This window comes from Mucor mucedo (assembly GCF_025094135.1).
Source record: "Mucor mucedo strain NRRL 3635 chromosome Unknown EV154scaffold_13, whole genome shotgun sequence".
In the NCBI taxonomy this organism is placed as follows: Eukaryota; Fungi; Mucoromycota; class Mucoromycetes; order Mucorales; family Mucoraceae; genus Mucor; species Mucor mucedo.
Genome location: NW_026252297.1, coordinates 128,991 through 142,035, shown reverse-complemented (window position 1 = coordinate 142,035; position 13,045 = coordinate 128,991). Strand labels below are relative to the sequence as shown.

The window sequence follows — 13,045 nt, the reverse complement described above, 5'->3', positions numbered from 1 at the left end:
TAAATTATTTGATATAACAGCATGGACAAATTATGTATTTTAATAACTTTGAATAATGTAGAAAAGTGGAAACTGCCTATAGGAACGATTATAGGGAATGTACTTTTTATAGATATTCAGTAAAAATTACGCTTTGGATTAGACATTATTCTTTAGATAATATCCTCAGCACTCACACCTTCTTTTATTATGTCAAAAATAAGCTAGCGGATACACAGCATTTCGAAAGTCCAATAAAAGAAGGATCAATAGCTTCAGAATGAAAGGTGGGTAAAAGATATCCTTACAAACGCCCGGTCTTTGTCTGTTGGGTCGACTTTAAATAAATAATGGCCATCATGCACACTTGAGATTTTAAATGGATTGCATACGAAAATTACATACAGTGGTACAATGCAAGGTACACAGTCTTTGTCTGCTGAGTCAAATTTATTTCTTTATTTCTTTCCTCACTCGCTTATCTCTGTTTTGAGAACATTTCGTAAGGGCAAAAGAATCTCTAGCAAATGAGGACAGCTCAGTTTATGCTTCCAGTATTTACAGCGACGATGTAAGTACACTTTATGCATCAAGTAACTATTATAGACGACAATACGGCTAGTACACTTTATACCTCAAGTGTATATAGTACGAGGTTAAATGATAAACCTTCTTTGCCAGTAGACGATTTGCAGCAGCAGCGGATTGCTGTGGTGGGTTTAGTTGCAAACAGTAGTTCATCATTGTTAATTGGCCGTTTGAACCGTTCTTCCCAAAACCCAATCAAGATTTAAAGAACAATCAGTGAACAGTTCCGTATTATTAAAAGTTATCCTGACTTGACCAATTTGGATGCATCTGTAAGTAAAATAACTTTATCCCTTGGGAAAAGATAAGGAGCATGATGGAATATTATACAAACTAACACAATGGGTACACCAAAAATAACGAGCCTCATACTTCTTTAGTGGATCTGACGTTATTTGTCCATCCTACACATCCATCCTTCTGTGATAAGCCAGGTTATCTGAAACAACCTTCTCACTTCCGTACTGTCCGATCGATTAATAATGGCTTATAGATAAATAGCTTCATGATGATCAGTTTTTTATTTTCATTTTTATTTACAATGCTTATCACTCCACTAGAAATTAGCGAGTAAAACAAAAACGCTTGTAATCCAATATTTTTTAACATCCGACCAACATTTTCATAAAAGTGTCCCAATTGATGGTGGAAGTACTGCACTCTTTTCGATTGCATAAATCATCGGCGAAGCGTAGAGCTTTTCGTCAATTATGAAACATGCATGTGAATAAAAAAAGGGCGCTAAAAAGAGCGGAATCTTTTACTTTAGATAAACAAGAATCACATGCGGTGAAGGTCTAGATGTGAGCTTATTCTTGATTGTCGCATCATTTCCTTACTAGCTTCATTTATAAGTTCCCGGAAATCACATACATTATGCGTTTTATACTATTTTTGGGCATGTCTCCTTAAACCACTTTAAGATCCCGTCACCTATCAGCTGTCAAATGACTGCTAGCTTATTGTAAAGCCTTCTTACATGTCTGCTCAAAACATACACTACAGCCTGTAAACTACATCCACTACCCTATCCAACCATTAAATTTCAAAGCAGTAAGTACAGCACATACAAAATACAATGCTAATATTTTGTATTCCATGAGTTTTTGATAGTATACAGATTTTTTTATTCTTTCTTTTGCTTTTTTCATCTAGTGTGGTGTTAAATTTATGCGGTGGCAGTGAAGATTTGATCGACAATGACGTTGGATTGAACTCTAGGGATTTCGATGACTTTGGATCTTCCGTTGGCTTTTTTTTTGTAATGGTTAGTATTTTTCTTTCTTTTCTCTTTTCATTAGACTTACAGAAATGAACAGCAACAGTGGGCTTGATGGAAGAATCTAAAACTTTGCTGACTTGGTATTCGACGTTAGGGTTGTTGTATCTGATACGAGGAAGGTTCTCTTGCAAGAAATGTCTAGATAAAAATTAACAAGTGTTGATTTGAGGAGATCGATCAAGCTTCCTTTATCCAAAATTACCTTGCACCGGCACTCTCGTTCTTGCCCTTTAAAGCAAAAGTCAAGGCAATTTTAGAGACATTAGGTGATAACTTGGCAGCACCAGGGCCAGAAGTTAAGTGCTTCAAGATTTCACGTGTGCTTTGTGCTGCTCTCAATGACATTTTTATAAAAGGTTGAATATGTAAAAAGAAAAAGAAAAAGAAAATTATTTCTGACCAGGGGACAAGAAGGAGGGTGTGTATAGGGAGGGTATGGAGTATAAAAGTCAGAAAGATTTAAATGTCAGGGATAATCGGCCCTGGGGGTGTGGAACAGTTTTCTTAGTTACCAGAAACCGGGAGATAGGCATATGCAAGTATGAGTTTTAAAAGAGAAGAAGGTATTGTTACTATGGTTTTATTTGTAAGCTATTGTTCCTAAGCACGATGAAGATTACTGGATACAGATCAACAGACATTCTCCACTTGAAAAGCCACGCTGCAGATGTGCCACATTATAAATCACAATTTGTAATGAATACCAAAATAGGGTTATTTCTAGATGGCATATGTGGAAAAATATGATGTCTGCGGGAAATGCTTGGCGAGAACACCGTTTACCCGGCTAAAACAGTTGGTAGGCCTTCCACGTTTTCATGCATCATTTCGGCCACCACACGCCACTTCATGACTTTCTTTTATTCTCGTGTGTGACAAAATCCAAACCCATAAAATTAAAATGTTTAGGATTTATTTTTTTCCCTTTTTCTCCCTTTCCCAATCTATCTTTTCTTTCTTTCTTCATTTGTTTCGTCCATGTTCGAACGTCCTTCCAAGACACTTCAACATTCATTATTTCATGTATTGGAGAATGCTCAAGAATATGTAGCGGATGTATGCTTTCAATACCCTAATCAACCAGACTTGTGGGCTCACAAAGGTGAGATTATATACAAGTATCTATTCATACATCAGAGTGAAAAATAACCTTTTTTTTTTTTATTACTTTTTTTAGCACTTTTATTGGCACGAGTACCTGAGCTTTTTAGAAATAAATACATGTCTGTTTTAGACAAAAGTGATGATCCAACCATTTATCTGGACATTAGTGTTGTCATCCCTTACACAACACTCCGTCAACTTCTCCGCTTTTGGTACATTGCTGATTTTTCGGCGCCTCTAGACGAAGCCTCCTTGTTATCTTCCCACATTGCTGGTCTATCACTTACCGAAGCTTCCTCTGCTCTGCAATCTGAAGTAGAGGCTTCTATTCGACATGAAATTGCACTACTCGAGAACAAATTGGCTATGCCTGTACTACCTATTTCGACCACAATGAGTGATACAGAACAATGGACTGCAGATCTCAAACGAATGATGGATGAGAAAATAGCTACGGATGTTGTCGTCAATATATTTAACGCTACCAAAAAAGAGGATCTTCCGTTAAATCATGCTTCCTTTCCTGCTCATCGTTTCATCTTGGCAAGTCAGTCACCTTATTTTTATGCCGTCTTTTGTACTGAGTTTAGAGAAGCATCAACATCCTCAGTTCACATGCCTTCCGACCTGTTCTCATCTACCACACTACAAGTCATCCTTCATTACTTTTACACAGATGCACTCATCTTACCTTCCTTTGTACCCGTATCTAAACATGTGTCCAAACTGAACGAGAAGAAACATGAATTACGCATTCTTCAAAAGGTCTTTGCCGCAGCTGATTTCTTGGGTCATCAGGAGACTATATGTAAAGCGGTACTGGTCAAGATGTCTATTCTTTGTCATCATTTTAAATGTGTGTGCTCTGATTGTGCTATTCTCTTGCCTTCCATGTTGTTATTTGCTGACAAAAATGAAAAATATCTTCCCAAGCTGAGATCCAAGCTTATTGCGCTTTATGCAGATCCTTTGGATTCATTGGCTCCCCTTTGGTCTCAAAAACCTTTTGCCATCTTGGTCAATTCCATGGCTTCTGTCACACCCGTTACCACCACATCGACCGTGACCGATGGTGCTCAGGTTATTTCGCAAATATTTAACAGTAAAGTCACTATCCCTTCACCCATCTCACCCACTCCCACACTCGACAGCAACCAGTCATTGACTTCATCAGTCACATTGCCTGAATCCAACCTCATTACAGAAATCACTGAACGAACATTTGCAAATATTACCAAACACAATTCTGTCCGTGTACTACACTCGTTGCATCTCTGTCTTTCCTACCTCCGTGGCGCGGACCCTTTCCCAACCTGGTCACAACCCACATTAAATATTTTAAACCAATTCCTCCACAGCACCGTGGATATGATTTCTTCCAACTTTGATTACTATTGTGTCGAATATCCCATCTTACTTTCATGTGTCGATGGCATTGGTTTTGGTTTCTCGGTAGATTTTTTGGGATTTGTCTTGAAACGCGTATTGACCGAAGGTATTCATGATGGAAATGCTGCTATTCTTTATCAAGGCATTGTGCGTGATTTAGGTGGAAGACAAGAGATGGTACGCAATGTCGCAGTGGATAGTGTCTTATTGGATGGTCGTGTAAAATCCGCACAATATATCGCCAAACGCTGGATGTCTGTTAAGGCTGCTGGTGGGTTTGTTACAATTGAAAAGGACATTTTGAGACTTTTGGCTGAAGGTAAACAAAATAAAAAGTTTTTTTTTATTATATATATATATACGGAAAATAGTACTAATTAAGGAGATATATTCACAAATATAGATATAAATGTACCGATCCGTAACTTGACAAAGCCATTAGAAAATGATTTTTCCTCCGCCATTTTTAGCTTCAAACCTAAAAAGGTCCCTAATACTTCTGTTGCACGGGCAGTTTCTAAGGAACACGAAACCGTCACTCCCGTTGCGTTAAAGAGATTATCGGTTGGCCCGGAAGAACCCAAAAGCTATCCAAAGATTGTAGGTCGTACACGATCCTTATCGGCCTCCACAAGTAGTCATGACTCGATCTTGAAAAAGGAAAGCAAGTCGCATCATTCGGATTCTGAGGAACGCGTATCTATCCCACGACGCAAATCGAATACCATGCCTGCTTACAGAACTTATAAGAGAAATGGATCGACTGGGTCTTTGACAGATGCATTGTTACCCATTGAAGCACCTAAAGACACCGATAAAAAGGAAACAAATGAAAAGGATCTTCCTCGTCCTACCCGACTCCGATTTGCTTTACCAGATACCCCAAGCCGAGCAAGTAAGCACGGACCACGTCTCAGTGCCATTCAGAATAATACCAGCAGCAATGTAAACAACAATAGTATGAACATGGCTCAAAAAGCGTCTGCTCGAAAGAAGAAGAGAGCAAAATCGCCAGGTAAATCGAGATGGAGCCTTGGATATAGCACAAGTGATAGTAGTGATGATGAAGGAAACCCAAAGAAGAAAAATCATGCACCAATGATTGGACAAAAGATTGAATTGCTTCGAAGACCTTTGCCTACGCAAGGTACTATCAAGTACATTGGTGATGTTGATTTTGCAAAAGGTGTTTGGGTCGGTGTAGAGCTAGAATCAAGATGTAAGTCTATTAGACTTTTTTTTGTGTGTGTTACTAATGCTTGTGTATAGTGGGAAATAATGATGGATCTGTCGATGGCAAACGATATTTTCAAACGTTTCCTCAAAGAGGTGTGTTTGTTAAAATTGATGATTTTAAAATTCTCTCGAACGACAAGAAATAATTCGTCCCTCTTACTAAAAACAACAACAACGTATTATCATATATACCCCCCTCTCCCTCATAATTGAATCATATATAATATCTTAATCACCCATAATAATAAATCTATGTAATTTACATTGTAGCTTAACACTAATGTGAGTCACTGTTAGTATGTTTAAGAAGACAGAAATCTTATTAACACCGAGATAAAATTAAGTCTTTACAAAAAAATCCGCCCGTGTTTAGAAACTAGCATTGATAGATCTTTAGGACTTCCGGATGATAATTCGCCTGATGTATCTCCAAATGATGATGATGTAATTTTATCGCCACCAAGGAAGGAAGAAGTATCCAACTATACTACAAGTTATGGAACATAACCATACAAGCTTTTCTTAATTTTAAATGACCACAATTTTGCTGTTTCAAATAGTACTGATTATATCAGAAAGTGCTGAATTATCAACTATCTTACCTGTCAGGTTCAAGTCTGAAATCGATATTTATAGAATTGCGGCGCCATCATCAAAAAGTTGCCTAGGCTCAAGGATGTTTAACCCATGAATGATTTTAATCATCAATAAACAGTTTATGTTTAACTAGTTAGTGTTTGATCTAATATGTTTTCTATACTTTCAAGCTTCCAAACAAATCTTTAATGGTCTACCAGATGTCGAAAAGAACTGTTTTTTCTTTTTTCGTAAACTGAAATTTGTGATATATGCTATAAAAGTTTGTGCATCTATCACAAATAGGTCAATACAGGCTTATAAGATATATCACATTATGATTTTAAAATTAACAGGACTTGGCCTTGTCACAGCTTAAATTTTTAATGAAACTTATAGTTACATGCTCTTAAAGTAGATTCATTTTGTATTTTGGTGCATGGAATAAATGATGTAAGTCAGTTTTAGGTTTTAATTATAATTTTCTCTATTTTTTTCAAGGTATGATGACACTTATGGTTTTAATAAGACCGAAATTTATAATAAGCTCTCATCGACAGGGGAATAAGGTCCGGATGACCCCAGTCCCTGTTCCGACTGAGTTATGAGGTGTTCTCCAAAGTGTTGCAGCTTGTTAACTTAAAAAAAGATTATTTTAAGCAGTGGCAACTTGGTATAAAGTGATTAACATAGATATGCTAACGCTTCTCTTACCATATTTTATTAAATTACACTTGCACAACATGTAGCACGTGGCAAATATTTTTAAGACTTGCTTATAAATAAGCATTATGGCTGTGTTTGCCTTTGAAATTATTGCAAATCCATCTTGACTAAAAAAATAAATGTTTTGTCTTAATATTCATACATGAACGTATGCACATCGTCCCCCCCTGGATTCATACAACTGTAGAAAAGTTTGTTTGTTTTTGACATGATGTCAATTCAGGAGTTGGTTCAGCCGATGATCCGTTGTCTAGATCGTTTCAAAAGTTTTCATAAGCCCGGGGAAAAGAAGCTTGAACGGATTTAGAATTGTACCTGTTTTGCTACTCATCCAGATTAAAAAGCCCGCTCCCCAACTTGACTGTCGGGAAACAGTGTGATTTAGAAGAGACAACTGTAAATAAGACCATTGAGTGTGTCAGTGTATCATCGGCCAGCGTACGTAATTGTACTTTTTCAGAAACGGTCATTGTGCAACACCAGGTAACGTATTCTCAAGTTACAAGGAAAAGATAGGGTGAGTGTTACCGAGGTTCTGTAATGGGATGATTCATAGTATCCGAAGCGTTCCTTTGAGCCAATAAGCGGAAGAGCATCATTACTAATCAAATCAAGCAAACAGAAAAAAATAATAACGATAAAATCTTTTTTTTTTTTTGTTAGAAATGAATTCTCCTACGATTAAACAACCAAACATCTCTACAACATTTCCTTACTGCGATTGTTCTACGCAAGAGGACCATGATTCTAATTCAAGTCCTTGTCGATCCGCCGATCATTGGCGGTATGCCATCAGCAACATTCGGAAATCGTTGTTCAATTCCTCCAGCTGTGCGATTCCTTCACCGGCTTCCCATTTAATGCAATACGAACGAGAATTACGCAAATCGCGCAACAATCAGCCACTAACACAATACCAAGAAGGTCGATTTGGACAACCTTTATATAGCTTTAATTCAGATCCGTTAGCTAGTCGGGATATATTTGAGTATAGAATAAGTCGCTCCGAGCATTTGATCTTGCGATTACTACAGTTCTTTGCCATGCATGGAAAAACACACTCGTATGTTCGTATATCACCAGGCATATTCCTTGTGCAAAAATATGAAGAGTGTCGGACCGAATTCCCATCGCCTCGAACGATTTCCAACGCGCTTGATTTTTTTGGGCAAAATTGTGCACCCATTGATACACTCACTTTTAGTGATTTATATAACAGTATAATGCAACAGAGAACGCAACCACGACTTCTCAGCAATACGTTTATACCCTACACGTACACTTTAGGTGTACGCTTTACAAATCCATACAAGAAAATGCGTGATGTGCTTGTTCGAGGTAACATTCCTCTTTGGTGCCAAACATTATTCATCACAGAATGTGTGCGTCTTTTACCAATAGAACAAGGCATGACCTTGAAAGGTATCCTACCTTTTGCTAAAGACGTTGAATTTACTTTTGGATCACTGCAGTTTGATGATCCCTATCCAGACCTTTTAATCATGTTTGAACGGTTTGCGATGGAATTGAGTGATCCACACATGATGTACGAAGTTCCACCCAACGAACTATGTCGTTGGAAAAATAGACAATTAAATATACTAGATGGTGTCTTGTATTGCGAAATACCAGATGAAACAGCAATGCTAGTTACAAATTTAGCTGATGCATGGGCTACAAGTCAAGGCATGAATATATAAGTTTATTAAATAAAGAAAAAAAAAAAGGCTATTTCTTTTGGATTATAGTAGCTCTATTGTAGTAGGGAATTTCAAGGTATTTCATTTGGCCATTTAAATCCATGCCAACCACTTTCTTTTGATGAACTCCACTGGGTTCCACACTTCTGATTACTGGTGACTCGCCATTCTCATTGAATTTCTTGTATCGTCTAGTAGGATTAGAGGCTTGCACCACTTCAAAATCCTTTTCGGCTAACAATGGTCGCGTTGTGAGTTACAAGAAAATATTAGACAAAAGAAAAAGAAACTTACCATGAACAGCATCATTAATCTCGTTTAATTCGTCTTGTTCGGAAGGTGGCAAAAGGGTGATTTTAATATGATTTGTGAATTGTAAATTTTTGTAACCAAGGTCACTATCATCGATGGTGGGTTCTTCCACAGCCATCAAAGCAGGTTCCCTTTGAGCAGCTCTGTCATCGAAAAAGGCGCCGTCTGGAAGAGCGACTTTAATATTTTTCCAAGCTGTTGATTGAGGTTTTTCAGCTACGAGACTTGCTGAGGGTATAGCGAGCACAGAGGCAATGGCTGTTGATAAAAGAAGAAAGAAACGCATATGAAATTTATAATGAAAAATGGAGAAAGAGAGCCTGTCTGTATGTTCTTTTTATAATCAAAAAACTTTCAAGAATGCTGGCTCAAACTAGGATTTGGGGGACACACAGCATCCTCTTAGGCTGATATTGAAATTAAGCTGATAAAAATAAAAAAAATAAAGCGTAGATAAAAAAAAAGGAATTTCGGCATGTTCAAAACCATAATGATTTTTTACACTTAAAAATTATTGCTCCTCCCCCCTTTTTTCTATTTTAAAATATGCATTTTCTTTGTGCAAAAAACAATAAATAAATAAAAAAAAATTGCACATGTGTTTCTATTGGTCAGACAATACCTCAATGCCATTTTTTTTTTTTTGCTGTATAGTTGGGATTGTATTATTTTTTTCTTTCTTTTTTTTTGCTCATCTTTAAATAAAGTCGACCATGGAGGAGACAGGACGTCAAAAGGCGGGTAGTAGACAACAGTCACCCACTGGACAACGAAAGACTTTGGATTCATACATTGGAAAGACCATCAAGCTCAAAACAGCCTCCAATGAAGAAGTCGAGGGCTTAATCTACACTTATGATAAAATCACCAACTGCATCGTCATTGATATCCTTTTTATTTATACTAATTTTTTCATTGCCTCGCACATGTTACTATTTACATCTTTTAACTCTCATTCACACATTGCACAGGATCACGAAAGAAGTCCTCGTTCCGTATTATTAAAATCTCGTTTGTAAAAGAAATTATGTCTATTGGAGGTGAGGCCAAAAAAGATTATTTGCCTATTGGACCTGTAGCAGTAGATCAGTTGAAGAATCGTGAAGCAGATGCACTCAAGGGTTTAGGAAACCAAGTTTCCAAGATGGGTGTTGGCGTTACCAAGGAAGGACAGGATATATTTAATGCGTTGAGTAAAACGTAAGCTCTGTTTGGCAACAGGTTTTAAAAAAAAAAGTGGACATCATGTTAACAACAGAGTATAGATTACCGTGTCGATGGTCAAAGGATACAATTGTAGTGATGGATGAAGTTTTGATTACACCACCTTATAGCGTAGAGAATTGTAAGGCAAATGCAACATCAGTTGCATCTCTTGCAAGAGTAAAGAAAGTGGTAAGTTATCAGGCTATGGATGATTGTGACGGATGATTGACAATTACATATAGCTTGAAGGCGAGAGAAAAAGATTATTAAAGTGAAGGGTTAAATTCCAGGCACCATTTTTTATTTTTTATTTTTTATTTTTTTTTTTTCACATGAGACATCACGCGCTTTGTTGTTATTGTTGTTTAAATATCACGTTCACTTTTTTTTATAAATAATCCGCTTTTATTATTATTATTTTTTTCTTCTTCCCATCTCTTTAACAATGTCTCATTCTTTTTCAAATTGCCCTTTACGCTCTTCTTCTTTACTTATCACAAACCATGCAACTCAGAGTATAGTCACTGCCACCGACGAAGTCCTCGATTTACTAGGTTATTCAATGACAGAATTACTCCAACATTCTATCCACAGTCTAAATTTTCAATTAACTTCCAACCTATCTTCGATTCCTAGCTGTACCATAAGACATGCTAACGGTCAGCTATTAAACTTTCAAGTATGCGTACATCAAGACCCCTTGGGAGGGTCCAGTTGCTTAGATTACTGGTTAATTCGATCTCATAGTGATATCATTGAGCCAAATACAGCAGCAGCCATTTCAGTCATTCGTCTTAGTCCGTATGGAACCATAGAACAAGTGCAACCCTCGCGTAATTTCAAACAGCCCATTAGTGAATTACTGGGCAGACCCGTGATGGCCTTTGTGTATCAAGATGATGTAGAGCCATTATGTGCCAGTCTAGCCAAAATTTGTTCCGTGCATAAACAATACCCAGCACAAGATCCATTATTTATACGATGGTCACGATTACCTTGTTTAATATCATCTTCCGAAAAGGAAGAAACCAGCTTAGATTACGATTGGATGTCTTTTACACTCATGTCCTCAAATAATAACATTGCAGTTGGCAATTCTATTCGACCCATCTGTATCCTTCGACCCTTACAATGCGAACAAGAAGAAACCATGGTGATACATGTGTCTCTATTTGACCAATTTGTTGATTATTACCAATCTTTGTGTGAAGCTGCCAAACACAGTAAAGTCTATCTATCTGAATTCTACAATCACGTCCTATCTAGTTTGATTGAAATCATGTCTGCCTACATCTATTCTCAGCAACACCCATCATCATCATTATCATCATCATCATTATCATCATCATCATCAGACCATGCCATTAAAAAGAAAACAAGCGCTTACATCTGGGATTTAGTCAAATCTAATTATATTATGCAAACCTCTCTGGGTATACTCCAATTTGCCGGTCTTCTTGACCAGCACCATATAAAAATAATTCAAATCACGAAATAAATTTTATTTTTCTCTCTTTCTCTCTTTAATTATAATCATGGCTGAATTAACTGAACAAGAAAAGCTCGAACGTCGTAGACAAAAGCGTCAACAACGTATTTTACAATCGGGTGAAAGTCGTCTTGGTAAAATTACCGGTACCGCCTTTCGTAAGTCTCTTCTATAAAATATTTCACAACAAAGACCCTAATGCTTCATTAGCAAACAGAAATACACCTTCACCATCACCTTCACCTTCTACTTCCTCGATGAACACACCTTCTGCCTCCATAAAGACACCTCAGCCTACCTTTCGTACCCAACGTAGAGACAGTGACGATCCCAGTGAAGAATTAGGTGCTCCCGAACCCATTTTTCACCACCAGCAGCAACAACAACAACAACAACAGGACATGTCACAAGACATGAACGCCATGATGAACCAAACATTCGCAAGCATGTTTGGTGGTGTGGCTGGTATACCAGGCAGTGAAGGAAGTTTTAATCCAGCTGCTCTATTAGGTGCTATGGGTGGTGCAGGTGGAGGAAACAATGAGGCATTTCAAAATCTTCTTTCATCCAACGGTAACGAAGGTGCTTTTGATCCTTCTGCCATGTTTGGCGCACAACAAATGGCTGTGGACACTTCTACAAGATATTGGGGTTTATTACATTTAGTGAGTATGATCATGTTGGGTGTATATGCCGTTTATTTCGAATGGACAAAGGCAGGTGCCGATAGATTTGCTCATTTATTATACAGCAATGTGGGTGTAGCCAATTATCCCGCTGTTCATGTGGTAAAAAAAAAAAGATATTATACGCGAAAAAGAAAGAGAGGATATAATTTAACACACTAGCTTTTTTTTTAAAAAAATATATAGCCTCTGTTTTGGTATTTTGTGACGCTTGAGTTATGTATGCAATCAGCGCGATTATTCTATCAAAAGGGTACAATGCCACCCACATCCACTTTAGCCTCCATGGCTACCCAATTGCCTTACCCCTTTGGCAATATTGTCACCATATTTTTACGTTATCGCTTGATTTGGTCCTGTCTTGTACAAGATATCTGTGTGCTTGTTTTCATCATTGGTCTCTCTCAAGTCTTTTCTAATCTTATCTAATAATGTAATTATTTTTAGACTTTCTGTCTTCATATATTTGTTTGTAATAATATGCTGTTTAAGAGGGATTTTGAAGTGTTATAAAGCTCGTTTGTGTATATAAAGGAAGAGTTACCTACTGTTAGAATCTAGACAATGGTTAACTCTATTATTATTGATTTCAGACTTGAACCTGACAGGCACAATAGTAGCAAAAGTTTGGTCATTTAAAGTTAAGAAATGCTTGAATAGCTGTATTCCATAATCAGTAGTATAGTTGAGAATACCAACTGGTGCGCGTATAATTAAGCTTTTTCATTTGCCCATAACATACGGTGTCAATTATTGAACCTCAGTCCACAGA

General features: G+C 37.2%; 7 protein-coding genes across 7 annotated transcripts; 5 read left to right on the top strand and 2 right to left on the bottom strand.

Annotated features, from left to right (window-relative positions):
• Nucleotides 1–1,488: 1,488 nt before the first annotated feature.
• On the bottom strand, nucleotides 1,489–2,259 carry EV154DRAFT_49203 (uncharacterized protein). Its single transcript, XM_051599629.1, has 3 exons — nucleotides 2,052–2,259; nucleotides 1,875–1,987; nucleotides 1,489–1,818 (listed from the first exon to the last, which is right to left on the bottom strand). The coding sequence occupies exons 1-3, from the start codon at nucleotides 2,192–2,194 to the stop codon at nucleotides 1,736–1,738; spliced, it is 339 nt and encodes a 112-aa protein (XP_051461408.1). The 5' UTR covers nucleotides 2,195–2,259; the 3' UTR covers nucleotides 1,489–1,735.
• A 536-nt stretch (nucleotides 2,260–2,795) lies between these two features.
• Nucleotides 2,796–5,853, top strand: EV154DRAFT_496653 (uncharacterized protein). The gene is made up of 4 exons (XM_051600174.1): nucleotides 2,796–2,951; nucleotides 3,027–4,661; nucleotides 4,746–5,561; nucleotides 5,612–5,853. Exons 1-4 carry the CDS (start codon nucleotides 2,828–2,830, stop codon nucleotides 5,722–5,724), a joined length of 2,688 nt encoding a protein of 895 aa, XP_051461407.1. The 5' UTR covers nucleotides 2,796–2,827; the 3' UTR covers nucleotides 5,725–5,853.
• Nucleotides 5,854–7,155: 1,302 nt separating this feature from the next.
• On the top strand, nucleotides 7,156–8,708 carry EV154DRAFT_49183 (uncharacterized protein). Its single transcript, XM_051599602.1, has 2 exons — nucleotides 7,156–7,363; nucleotides 7,544–8,708. The coding sequence occupies exon 2, from the start codon at nucleotides 7,546–7,548 to the stop codon at nucleotides 8,578–8,580; it is 1,035 nt and encodes a 344-aa protein (XP_051461406.1). The 5' UTR covers nucleotides 7,156–7,363; nucleotides 7,544–7,545; the 3' UTR covers nucleotides 8,581–8,708.
• Nucleotides 8,609–9,178, bottom strand: EV154DRAFT_559737 (uncharacterized protein; the record flags this gene model as incomplete). The annotated part of the gene is made up of 2 exons (XM_051605569.1): nucleotides 8,609–8,814; nucleotides 8,875–9,178. The coding sequence occupies 2 exons, from the start codon at nucleotides 9,176–9,178 to the stop codon at nucleotides 8,609–8,611; spliced, it is 510 nt and encodes a 169-aa protein (XP_051461405.1).
• A 427-nt stretch (nucleotides 9,179–9,605) lies between these two features.
• Nucleotides 9,606–10,373, top strand: EV154DRAFT_559736 (anticodon-binding domain-containing protein; the record flags this gene model as incomplete). Its single annotated transcript, XM_051605568.1, has 4 exons — nucleotides 9,606–9,770; nucleotides 9,875–10,092; nucleotides 10,158–10,287; nucleotides 10,341–10,373. 4 exons carry the CDS (start codon nucleotides 9,606–9,608, stop codon nucleotides 10,371–10,373), a joined length of 546 nt encoding a protein of 181 aa, XP_051461404.1.
• A 287-nt stretch (nucleotides 10,374–10,660) lies between these two features.
• On the top strand, nucleotides 10,661–11,596 carry EV154DRAFT_413917 (uncharacterized protein; the record flags this gene model as incomplete). The annotated part of the gene is made up of 2 exons (XM_051595585.1): nucleotides 10,661–11,379; nucleotides 11,479–11,596. The coding sequence occupies 2 exons, from the start codon at nucleotides 10,661–10,663 to the stop codon at nucleotides 11,594–11,596; spliced, it is 837 nt and encodes a 278-aa protein (XP_051461403.1).
• Nucleotides 11,537–12,808, top strand: EV154DRAFT_496642 (uncharacterized protein). Its single transcript, XM_051600173.1, has 3 exons — nucleotides 11,537–11,745; nucleotides 11,798–12,375; nucleotides 12,460–12,808. Exons 1-3 carry the CDS (start codon nucleotides 11,634–11,636, stop codon nucleotides 12,700–12,702), a joined length of 933 nt encoding a protein of 310 aa, XP_051461402.1. The 5' UTR covers nucleotides 11,537–11,633; the 3' UTR covers nucleotides 12,703–12,808.
• Nucleotides 12,809–13,045: the final 237 nt, after the last annotated feature.